This window comes from Mustela putorius, unplaced genomic scaffold (assembly GCF_011764305.1).
Source record: "Mustela putorius furo isolate JIRA1106 unplaced genomic scaffold, ASM1176430v1.1 tig00003834_pilon_pilon_pilon, whole genome shotgun sequence".
NCBI lineage: Eukaryota > Metazoa > Chordata > Mammalia > Carnivora > Mustelidae > Mustela > Mustela putorius.
In genome coordinates, this window is record NW_025421987.1 from 103,334,536 (window position 1) to 103,347,695 (window position 13,160).

The window sequence follows — 13,160 nt, forward strand, 5'->3', positions numbered from 1 at the left end:
TTTGTCTATTTTTTTTCTCTTGCTTATGCTTTTTTTGTCCTATCCAAGAAATGATTGCTAAATCCAGTGTCCTGAAGCTGTTGTCTTCTGCTTTCTTCTAAGAGTTTTCAAGTTTTATTTCATATATTTAGATCTTTGATCCATTTTATTTTATTTTTTTAAAGATTTTATTTATTTATTTGACAGACAGAAATCACAAGTAAGGAGAGAAGCAGGCAGAGAGAAAGAGGAGGAAGCAGGCTCCCCATGGAGCAGAGAGCCCGATGTGGGGCTCGATCCCAGGACCCTGGGATCATGACCTGAGCTGAAGGCAGAGGCTTAACCCGCTGAGCCACCCAGGCGCCCCTCTTTGATCTATTTTAAATTAATTTTTTGTAATATGGTGTTAGATAAGGGTCCACCTTAATTCTTTTGCATGTAGATACCCGGTTTTCCAACATTATTTGTTGAACAAAGCCTGTTCTTTTCCTATTGAATGGTCTTCGTATCCTTGATGAAAATAGTGTGATCATATATCCACAGGATTATTTTGGGGCTCTCTATTCTACTCCATTAGTATATACATCTGTCTATTTCAGTATCACACTGTTTTGATTACTGTAGTTCTGTCGTAAGCTTTGAAATCAGAAGTGTGAGAGCTTTAACTTTGTTCCTTTTCAAGATTGTTTTTAGGACAGATTTTTCTGTGTCCGCAAAAAAAAGTCATTAGGATTTTGGTAGGAGTCTCATTGAATCTGTAGATCACTTTGGGTAATATTGACCTCTTAACAATATTAAGTCTTCCTGCCTGTGAACAGAGAGTCTTTCCATTCATTTATGACTTACTTACTTTCCTTCAGCAGCCTTTTATAATTTTCAGTGTATAAGTCTCTTGACTTCTTGGTTTATTTCTATTTTATTCTTTTTGATGCTTTGTAAATGCAATTAAGAAAATATTTATTTACTTATTTTGAGAGAGAGAGAGAGAGTGAAGGGGGTAGGGGCTGAGGGAGAGAGAGAATCTCAAGCAGACTTTTGTTAAGCATGGAGCCCAACATGGGGTTTGATCCCATAACCCTGAGGTCATGACCTGAGCTGAAATCAAGAGTTGGACATTTAACTGCTTGAGCCACCCAGGCATCCCTGGAATTGTTTTCTTAATTTCCCTTTTGGATTGTTCATTGTTAGTGTATAGAAATGCAATTCATTTTTCTGTGTTGGCTTCATATACTGCTACTTTGCTGAATTCATTCATTAGTTCTCACACTTTTTTGGTTGATGTTTTTTGTTTTCGTTTTTAATTTTGCTTTGTTTTTTGTTTGTGGACATTTTAGATTTTCTGCATATAAGACCATATCATCTGCAAACATAATTTTACTTCCTTCCGAAATGGATGCTTTTTAGTTCTTTTTCTTGGCTGATCAGTCTGACTAGGACTTCAGTACTATGTGGAATAGCAAGTGCAAGCATCTTTACCTTGTTTGTGATCTTAGAGAAAAAGCTTTCAGTCTTTCTCTACTGAGTATGAGGTTCACTGTGTTTGTAAATGGCTTTTATTATGTTTAGATTGTTTCCTTTTATTCCTAGTTTGTTGAGCATTTTTTCATGAAAGGTATTGGATGTTGTCACATGCTTTTTCTGTATCAATTGAGATGATCATGTGCTTTTTCTTCATTTTGTTAATGTGTACTACACAGATTTTTCTTAGTTTTTTTAAAAAAAGATTTTATTTATTCATTTGAAAGAGAGAATGAACAGGGGGAGAAGGAGAGGGAGAAGCAGACTCCAGCTGAGCTGGGAGCCCGACATGAGGATTGATCCCAGGACCTAGAAATCATGACTTGAGCCAGAGGCAAATGTTTAACCATCTGAACCACCCAGGCACCCCTGTTTTTCATATGTTGAGTCATTCTTGCATTCCAAGAATAAATCTCACTTGGTCCTGGTGTACAGTCCTTTTAATATGCTGCTGGATTTGGTTTGCTAGTATTTTGTTAGGGATTATCTGCGTTAGAGTTTATAAGGGATATTGTTTTATGGTTCTTTTGTATTGTGTTGTCTGGGTTGGTATCAGGGTAATGTTGGCTTCATAGAATAATTTAGGAGAGATACAGTTGATTCTTGTATATTGCTCTTATTCCTTCAACCTTGAAAAACTAAATTATTCTGGTTTTATGGCTAATGTATAGTTACAGGTGTAACAGGGACCCACATCACTTGGCTATACAGCAAATACCTGGCTTCCAAGTTGGGGCTGAGGCAGATGATCACTGGTTACTGGGAATTGTTATGATATCAGAAGCCGAGTCCCCTTTCCCCCTTGTGGTTATCTAAGTCTCAGTAACTTGTCACTATGGGCAGGTGAACATGTGCTTAGACAAGGCATTCTCTTCTAAAAATATGTCTTAGTTATATGGAGTATAACTTAGTATAATATGTCTTAGTTATATGGAGATTAGATGGGGATGGGGATGGGGTTTCTCACTGAACTTAATAAAAAGTGTATCAATAACAACAATGATGGGGGTGCCTGGGTGGCTCAGTGGGTTAAACCTCTCCTTTGGCTCAGGTCATGATCCCGGGGTCCTGGGATCGAGCCCCGCATTGGGCTCTCTGCTTGGCAGGGAGCCTGCTTCCTGTCCTCTCTCTCTGCCTGCCTCTCTGCCTACTTGTGATCTCTCTCTGTCAAATAAATAAATAAAAATCTTTAAAACAACAACAACAACAACAACAACGATGGTGCTCTTGATAATGAGCCTTCAAGGGACATTGAAGGATTGAAGCTAGGGAATAAAGGAAACACCAGGCCAGTGATATTTCATTGAAGACCAGAGAGTGTCCAAGATTTATATTCCTTATATTAATATAAGGAATATAAAGTTATATGTAAATTTATATGTAAATATATATTTAGAATATAATATATAATTTATTCCTTATAAATCTTGGGGTATATATTATTTCTTAATAATAAATCCTCATTAGGGAGTTACTCTGAGTTTACTGTCTTCCATATTACATGATTGCCTAAGTTGATCAAGCCATCTGAAATCCGAATTATTGATCACTTAAGAATCTGAATTTTAGGGGCGCCTGGGTGGCTCAGTGGGTTAAAGCCTCTGCCTTCGGCTCAGGTCATGATCCCAGGGTTCTGGGATTGAGCTCTGCAGTGGGCTCCCTGCTTGGCCAGAAGTCTCCTTTTCCTTCTCCCACTCCCCCTGCTTGTGTTACTTCTCTTCTTCTCTTGCTGTCTCTCTCTCTCTCTCAAATAAATAAATAAAATCTAAAAAAAAAAAAAAAGAATCTGAATTTTAAATCAGATTTCTTTTTTCTTCTCTTTTATGTTATACTTCTTTTTTTTTTAATTAGGTTCCATTAGCCAGCATATAGTACATCATTAGTTTTTGATGTACTGTTCAGCAATTAATTAGTTGCATATAATACCCAGTGCTCATCATCACATGGTCCCTTCTTAATACCCATCATCTGGCTTCCCCATTCCCCAACCCCTCTCCCCTCTGAAACCCTTAGTTTGTTTATTTATTTTTTTAAAAGATTTATTTATTTATTTATTTGACAGAGAGATCACAAGTAGACAGAGAGGCAGGCAGAGAGAGAGAGAGAAGCAGGCTCCCCGCTGAGCAGAGAGCCCGACATGGGACTCAATCCCAGGACCCTGAGATCATGACCTGAGCCGAAGGCAGCGGCTTAACCCACTGAGCCACCCAGGCGCCCCCTTAGTTTGTTTCTAATCTTGTTTCTTTTTAACATTCTTAAAATCCCTTCTTGATTATTATTTTCATCTAAACCTATACACAAAATTATATCAGTTTTAGGGAGTTCCTTTACTTATTATAAAAACTTGAATGCATGTGATTAATTATAAACTAATTTTTCCTATTTTACATTGTATTTTTTGTGTTCATGGCTTATTAATGTTCTTGGAGCTTGCACCCATTTAAAAACAGTTCTTGGGGCACCTGGGTGGCTCAGTGGGTTAAAGCCTCTGCCTTCGGCTCGGGTCATGATCTCAGGGTCCTGGGATCAGGCCCCGCTACACAGGGAGCCTGCTTCCTCCTCTCTCTGTGCCTGCCTCTCTGCCTACTTATGATCTCTGTCTGTCAAATAAATAAAATCTTTAAAAAAATAAATAAATATGAAAATAGAACTGCCGTATGACCCAGCAATTGCACTACTGGGTATTTACCCTAAAGATACAAACGTAGTGATTCGAAGGGGCACGTGCACCCGAATGTTTATAGCAGCAATGTCCACAATAGCCAAACTATGGAAAGAACCTAGATGTCCATCAACAGCTGAATGGATCAAGAAGATGTGGTATATATACACCATGGAATACTATGCAGCCATCAAAAGAAATGAAATCTTGCCATTTGCGACAACATGGATAGAACTAGAGCATATCATGCTTAGCGAAATAAGTCAAGTGGAGAAAGACAACTATCCTATGATCTCCCTGATATGAGGAAGTGGTGATGCAACATGGGGGCTTAAGTGGGTAGGAGAAGAATCAATGGAACAAGATGGGATTGGGAGGGAGACAAACCATAAGTGACTCTCAATCTCACAAAACAAACTGAGGGTTGCTGGGGGGAGAGGGGGTTGGGAGAAGGGGGGTGGGGTTATGGACATTGGGGAAGGTATGTGCTTTGGTGAGTGCTGTGAAGTGTGTAAACCTGGCGATTCACAGACCTGTACCCCTGGGGATAAAAATATATGTTTATAAAAAATAAAAAATTAAGAAATAAATAAATAAAAATAAAAACAGTTCTTGAAGTTCTTAACTGAAGCATCCCAATAGAAACTGTGAAGACAGCTTTTTATACAATATTGTTAGGACACCATGTCCTAGATGTACATATTATAATTATATTTTTTTGAAAACTTTCTTACAGGCAAAATGTCAACACTATAAGAAAAAACGAATGGAACAACAAGAGACTATCGCTTCTTTGCAAAAGGATATCTATAGATTAACAAAGGAGGAGGAAGAACGGATTGTCACTCAAAACAGAGTGTTTGCTTATCTCTGCAAAAGAGTTCCTCATACCATCTTGGATCGACAGTAATGTTCCCTACATAAATTGATATGTAGATTTATTATCAGTTTTTAAAACAGATTTTTTTCTTGGGAATGGTTATATCTCTTATAAACTGGATGAGTCTTCTTCCTCCCCCTCTTCTCTGCTTTCCCACCTCTATGCTCCTCCAAGGAAGAAACTTGTCATTTGGCCTGGAGAAGTTCATGCTATATTTTGCTTCCTTATTTTGTCATTTAGTTTATTCTTTTGTCTCCTCTATGTGTCTAAACTGGAAGTTAGGACTAAATTCAGATAAAAATATTTTTGGCAAAATACTTCATATGTGGTAATGTAGGCTTCTAATTGTAACATGTCAGGAGGCACATATTGTCCAGTTGACTTACTCTTAAGGATGCTAAAATTGTTCAGGGGGTTAAATCCTTGATCCTTGATCCTTCCACTATAGAATTCCCCATCGTTCCTTCTGATGATTTTGCAAGATGGTGATTTTTCAATTCTTTTGTTTCCCCCATTCCCTCATGGAATTCTGTAAAAAGAACCTTTCCTATTGACTAGGGGCTATTTGGTTGCATTGTGTGGTTTGTTATAGGGAAGGTAGAATTACTGCTTAGTTTTTTCATTTTAATTCCCACTTTGGAGTAAGGAGTTGATGCCCTTATGATTTCCAGTGATAAGCAATACGATTTTTTGTTTGTTTGTGACTATCCTCTCTTTTTTCAGATGTTGTTATTAACTCCTGGAACTTCTTCATGCTAGTATTCTTCTTCATGCTAGTATTATACACTTTTGACCCAACCTCATTGATACTAGATTTCTTTTAGACAGTGCTTTTTCTTTCTTTTTTTTCTTTTTCTTTTTCTGTCCCAGAGCTCTTTTGGGGGATGAATTCAGATATTTGTTAAAGCTAACACTAAACATTTAGAATTAAAATTAACTAAATTAAATATAAGATTAATTAATTAGATTTTTTTTTTTAAGTCAGGAGTGGTTTTTAGAGACCACAGTTTGGTATTGGGGTTGCTTGTCATGCATATAATGTTTATTGTTTTGTCATTGATTTAGGACTTTTTAGAAGAGTACAAGGAATTATGTATATTTCTGGGAAGAAACAAATCATTAATTTTTTTCCAGCTGAAGTTAACATTATAGGATTTTTGTTTAAACTCTGATTCTACATTTGTAACTTTCTGTTTATACTAGAAATCCTTACTCCTAAGAACAATATCCTGTAACTATTTATTTGCTTTATTATATAACATATAAAAATAGTTGACCAGAATTACTGCTAACAATAAGTCTACTTTATGAAATTTAAATCTCTTTGCAATTATCTTTGACATTAATAGTATTTTCTAGAATGCAGATACAGTTTTCTAAAATATCTTGAAATATTCCTTTGTATGTTTGTGTCACCAAATTAATGTTCAGTTAAGTTGGTTTCGATTTGTTTTCAATATTTAGGGATTGCTTTTTTATTTTCCATTTACTTTTGAGTATGTAAGACATTGATACAATTCCAAAGTCAAAACTAATTATTTATATTCAGAAAAGTTGTGTTTTAATTTCTGTCCCCTTGGGTCTATTCCATACCTTCCATTACAGGTAATTTTAAATGTTTAGTTTTATTTTTATCAAATACAAGCAGTATGGATATTATATTCATATTTTCCCTTTTTGTATAAAAAGTAGCACCATGTTTTTTTCACTTAATAGTATAAGCTAATTACATTCTAACTAAGTATTTACATAGTAGGAGTGGGGATCTTTACTAACTAGGTATTTCTGTTTTGTTATAAAAATAAATGAGGTCTCATAGAAACTAAAAACAAGATTATAGATTTTGATAATTATTTAAGAAAGAATACATACATGTAATTTTCATCTTTTTTTTTTTTTTAAAGATTTTGTTTATTTATTTGTCAGAGATCACAACTAGGCAGAGAGGCAGGTAGAGAGAGAGAGGAAAGGAAGCAGGCTCCTGCTGAGCAGAGAGCCCAAGGGGGGGCTCGATCCCAGGACCCTGAGACTGTGACCTGAGCCGAAGGCAGAGGCCCAACTCACTGAGCCACCCAGGCACCCCAATTTTCATCTTTTTTTTTTTTTTTTAAGATTTTATTTATTTATTTGACAGAGAGAGATCACAAATAGATAGAGAGGCAGGCAGAGAGAGAGAGAAAGGGAAGCAGGCTCCCTGCTGAGCAGAGAGCCCGATGCGGGACTCGATCCCAGGACCCTGAGATCATGACCTGAGCCGAAGGCAGCGGCTTAACCCACTGAGCCACCCAGGCGCCCCCAATTTTCATCTTTTTGAAGGAAAGAACAAGGACAAAAATCTAAAAATTACAATTAAAATACCATAAAAATAGAGATAGATGTGAATAAATTTCAAAAAGAGAGAAGCAGAGGGGAAAATATAAGAGTAAAGAAGAACAAAAAGAAGAAAAAGGAGAGACAGTTACAGTGGGATAAATAAGAGAGTAAGAGAGATGGAGGAAGGGGAATGAAAACAAGTATAAAAACCAGCCAATCTGAGTGAGTCAGACAGTCCGTAAAAGAGAAGCATTGAGAGAACTTATGTACCATATGAAGTCAAGCTAATTTAGGTGTGAATTCGTCTGATGACCTAGAGATTCTCTATTTGATTTTTTTTTTTTAGAGTTTATTTATTTATTTGACAGAGGGAGATCACAAGTAGGCAGAGAGGCAGGCAGAGTGGGGTGGGGGGCGGGGAGCAGGCTCCCCGAGCAGAGAGCCCAATGCAGGGCTCAATACCAGGATCCCGGGATCATGACCTGAGCCGAAGGCAGAGGCCTTAACCCACTGAGCCACCCAGGCGCCCCTCTCTATTTGACTTTTAATATAGCTAATTTTCAGTTTGAGAACAGAACTTAAAAATTGTGAATTAACATTATTAGAAATACATGAGTTGTAACCACTGCAGCTATTGTTAAAAGTTACAAAGGCACTGGGAAGAACAATATAAAACATACACGGTTGAGTAAAACCATGTTTCCTGCCATATATGGATCTGATAGTCTAACTGGGTAGATAGACACACACTGAGGCAAGTAAAATACAAGGCAGATAGTGGTATGTGCTATAATAATGGGGCAAATAGGATAATAAGTGGGCATGACAGAAGGGGAGATTCATTTACTTTGAGGGATATGGAGATGACCAAAAAGTCTTTATGAAGGAGATAACTTATAAACTAGATTATTAGGAACTATAGAATTTTAATAGGCAGAGGTGAGGGAAAGGTATTTTAGTTAGAGAAATATAGTGACAGGAAAACTGAATATATTTGAGAATAGTCCAAGTAGTGAAAGAGTTTTGGAACATAGGGTGCAAATGATGATGATGGTAAGTGTTTTAGGAGACGATATGGAAAGAAAGGTGTGCTGGGACTTTGAAGGGCTTAACCTACAGGCTGAAGAGTTTGGGTTCTGCTTACTATATATACTATATACCAGCCCCCCCCCCCCGCCACTGAATTTCTTCTTCTTCTTTTTTTTTTAAAGATTTTATTTATGTATTTTACACACAGAGAAAGATCACAAGTAGGCAGAGAGGCAGGCGGGGTGGGGTGGGGTGGGAAGCAGTCTCCCCGCTGAGCAGCGAGCCCAACTTGGGATTCAATCCCAGGACCCCGAGATCATAACCCGAGCTGAAGGCAGAGGCCTAACCCACTGAGCCACCCAGGCAATTTCTTTTGCTTTTTCTTTTAAAAAATATTTTATTTATTTATTTGACAGAGAGAGAGAGGATCACAAGTAGGCAGAGAAGCAGGCAGAGAGAGGGGGGTAAGCAGTCTCCCCACTGAGCAGAGAGCCAGATGCGGGGGCTCTATCCCAGGACCCTGAGATCATGACCTGAGCTGAAGGCAGAGGCTTAACCCACTGAGCCACCCAGGCAGCCCCACCCAGGCAATTTCTGATCGAAGAAAAAAACCCAGAGACAGAAAGACAAGTTAATAATCACTTGTAATAGCCAAGATTGGAGATTGCAAAGGCCTGCATTAGGTAGGGCCAAAAGAAAGGAGAGCTACTGGAAAGATAGACAGGAATTGTTGAGACTAACTGGCTGTAGATCCTGAAAGAAGGACAGAAGTCAAAGATAGCCAGATTTTAAGCTAGGTTTGGGGAAGAGGGTTGGAAGATGATTAATTCATTTACGGACATGTGCTTAGGCACCTTTGTCAGCCATGTAGAGATATCAGGCCAGCAGTTAGAAGGGCCAAACTCCAGAGAACTTCCAAAATTTCAGATAAGGGAAGAAAGTAGGCAGAAGAGAAGTTAACGTTCAGGATAACTAAGGAACAAAAGTATTTCAGGAAGGAGGTGATAAGAAGTGTTACATGCTTCCTCATCAGTGTTTGCCTTCTCACTGTCTTGCTCAGAATTCCCAGTGTGACACACAATTACGTCATCTCTAAAAGTTTATTGAAGGTATCTAGTAACAGAATGAATGAAGTTTGCTGTGAAGGAAAAGATAGAGATGAAATGGTAGTGTAAGGCTGTGGGGAGTAAGGGGGGAGGGTTTGTGAAGGATATAAAGGAAATTAAAGGATTTTAATTTAATATAAAGGAAATTAAAGCATTTTTACAGGATAATATGAGAGCTTATATGTGTTGAGATGAAGAAAGAATAATCCAGAAAGTTGATATATTTAAAGCACAATTGGTTGAATTAGCTCTGAAAAAAATAATTAAGTTTCCCAAGATGGGGAAATAGTATAAAATCTTGCTTTAAGAAGAATAACATGTGGGGCGCCTGGGTGGCTCAGTGGATTAAAGCCTCTGCCTTTGGCTCAGGTCATGATCTCAGGTTCCTCTGAGAGCTCCGCATAGGGCTCTTTGCTCAGCAGGGAGCCTGCTTCCTGCTCTCTCTGCCTGCCTCTCTGCCTACTTGTGATCTCTGTCTGTCAAATAAATAAATAAAATCTTAAAAAAAAAAAAAGAATAATATATGAAAACATAGTGTTATTTTTTCCTTTGAGGATTTTTTAAAATTACAAAACAGTACCTGTTTATAAAAGTTCAAACAATACAAAAGTGTGTTAAGTAAAATATATCTGCTTACCCCTCCTGATTTCCATATTCCAGAGATAATCACTTTTAATAGTTTGGTTTGTATCTTTCCTAGTGTTTAAAAACAGGAGTGCCATTGGCATTTTGGGTGGGATGGTTCATTGTGTCAGTTTTTTGACAAATTTTTAACATCTTGCACCCTCCCCAACCAGTCAATGTGACAACTAAGATTTTCCCTTAGGTTATGTTACTGTTCCCCAGTTAGGAACTCACAGAGTTTTTATTCAATACAAATACAACTTCACATACAATTATTTCTTTTCAAAACAAAAGTGGAGAGGCACCTGGGTGGCTCAGTTGGTTAAGCAACTGCCTTTGGCTTGGGTCGGGATCCCAGGGCCTTAGGCTCGAGCCCCACGTTGAGCCCCAGGGAACCTGCTTCTCTCTCTCTCTCGGCAGGTCCCCCTGCTTGTGCTCACCTACTCTGTCAAATACATAAAGTCTTAAAAAAAAAATGGAGTAATACTCTACATTTGGCTATGCAACATTACTTTTCTTCCTTATAATTTTTATTAGGACGTACAAATTTACGTACATTATTTGAGTGGATGTGTCATTATTTATTTTACTTTACTCTTATTGTGTCATTTCCAGAGAGTGGATGTGTCATTATTTATTTCACTTTACAATTATTGAATAACATTTAGAATGTTTCTGGGTTTCCACTCTTGTAAATAATGGTGCAGTGAACAACTTTGTTCATTTTGAGTTACAAGTTTGAGAAAATATTTCTGTGGAAGCAGTTGCTAGAGATAGAACTGCTAGGACAAAGGAGATATTCATTTAATATATTGATAAAATGTTAGTGATTATTTTAAAATCTATACATCAAAATTTTAAAATATATGGCTTAGTAGAATATTTCTGACAAAAATCACTTAAATTTTTTTTATAAACTTACTAAATAACATTTATCCTTTATTGCTGTAATTTGAAATTATGTAAAGAGAATGGTATAGTAAATGATCCAATATCACATTTTAAAAATTTAGTTTATCTTCTGTTTTCTAGGTTGCTTTGCCTAATTGATTACTATGAATGTAAAATAAGGAAATTGCATAAACAAAGGTAAGACTAATCCTGTTTACAATTTTTAAAGTTAATTACCCAGTCATGAATCACACCAAAAGTTTTTATAGTCCTCTGAAACTTTAACTATGCTTTGGAAATCTACCTAATACATAACTATGAATTTTTTTTTTGTAACGATTTTGAAGACTGTTTTAATTTTTATGTTTAAATGTATTGTTGCATTTATTTTAAAATATTTATATTTAATAACAAAATGTATTGCATTTATTTTAAAATATTTGTCACAGCATTATAATTTGTTCTACTGTTGTCATTTAGCTACTGGACAGTTACTAAGTATATCCATGGAGTGCATAGGATTATACTAGCTGCCTACCGAAGTCCAACATAATTAAAGATAGTGGTCTTTGACTAATCTAAAATAACTGAGGGATATCTAAGGCCAAATAATCTCAACTACTTTCAGGTCATTAAAACAGCTATTTTGTTTCATTGTTTATAGATGGGATAATTCTTTTTTTTTTTTTTAAAGATTTATTTATTTATTTGACAGATCACAAGTTAAGCAGAGAGGCAGGCAGAGAGAGAGAGGAAGGGAAGCAGGCTCCCTGTCGAGCAGAGAGCCCGATGTGGGGCTCGATCCCAGGACCCTGGGATCACGACCTAGTCGAAGGCAGATGCTTTAACCCACTGAGCCACCCAGGCGCCCCTAGATGGGATAATTCTTTTAACAAATATTTTTGAGCACCTACCTCATGCCATGTTGTCTTAGGTACTTAGGATACCATAATAAACAATACAGATAAATTCCCCATTTTTGTCAGGTGTACATTCTTGTATTCTCTCCCCTAGAATAATGACGTTCCAGAAACACAGCAGGACCAGTGGCAGAGTTGTGCCGGTTGCTGATCCCTGGGGACTCTAAAAACAAAACAAAACAAAACAAAAAAAAAAACAACCAACCAACCAACAAAAAGTCAGAATGTTGGGGAGAAGGAAGTGAAAAAGGGAGAAAGGAAGACAAGAAGAGAACAACTATTGATAGAGCAATTCCTTGTTTCATTCTGTTCAGAAAGTAGCATTCTATCAAGTAACTTCAGAGACCTCCCGATTCCAAATGAAACTGTCTTTTAGATGATAGGCATGGTGTTAGATTCTATAGAGATAAGACAAAGCTTTGGATGTGGTTCTTCCCTTCTAAGACTTTACAATTTAGTAAGGGAGATAAAATGTAAACACATTAATAATTAAGAAAAATAATAGATTAAATACACTAATACACATAATGTCATTATAGTGTAATTATTAAAAATTTTGCAGACAGTATAGGTAGGAGTTTAGAACAAGAACAAACAGTTTGGATGGAATGAACAGAGAAGCCTTTACAAAGCAGATGAGGGTTTGCTTGAGCTTGAAAGGTAAGTAAAATTTGAGAAAGTAGGAAGGCAAAAAGGTAGTCATTTTGAGCAAAAGTGCATAAATATAAAAGTATAGAATGTTTTTATGGCACTGTGATTAAACCAGTTTGGCTGGAGTTCAGGGGATTTGTTGGTATGTTATAGATAGATGTAATCTATAGAGAGCAGTCTTTCATATACTTGACCAAGTAGGCTGTAAATGAATGAGAAGGCAATCATTTGCCTTGGAAAGAAGAAGGCACTTTTTCCTTTAATACAGAAAAACTGGGTGATTAGGTTATAGATTAGTCAGCATTCTTAAGAGAAACAGAACCAATAGAATATACATTTCTATAGAGAGGAAAACATTTAATATAAAGGAATTGGTTCATGTGATTGTGAGGTAGGCCTGCAGGCTAGAGAACCAGGGAAGAGTTCCTTTTTGTGGGTCTCAGTGTTTGTTCTTAAGGCCTTTAATTGCATGAGGCCTACTCACATTAGGAGAGGTTCTCCTTTACTTAAAGTCTGTTGATTTAAATGTTAATCATGTCTAAAAAATACCTCATAGCAATAATTAGACAGGCGTTTGAACAGCTAGG

The 13,160-nt window shown here is 36.8% G+C and overlaps 1 protein-coding gene across 8 annotated transcripts in view; it reads left to right on the forward strand.

Annotated features, from left to right (window-relative positions):
- CEP70 (centrosomal protein 70) overlaps positions 1 to 13,160 on the forward strand; it is a 128,642-nt gene that overhangs the window by 57,679 nt on the left and 57,803 nt on the right. For all 8 annotated transcript variants that reach the window (XM_045088860.1, XM_045088863.1, XM_004762419.3 and 5 more), the window contains 2 exons: positions 4,896 to 5,065; positions 11,144 to 11,200. In XM_045088860.1, the coding sequence (XP_044944795.1) occupies positions 4,896 to 5,065; positions 11,144 to 11,200 (227 nt within the window). The remainder of the gene's footprint in view (positions 1 to 4,895; positions 5,066 to 11,143; positions 11,201 to 13,160) is intronic.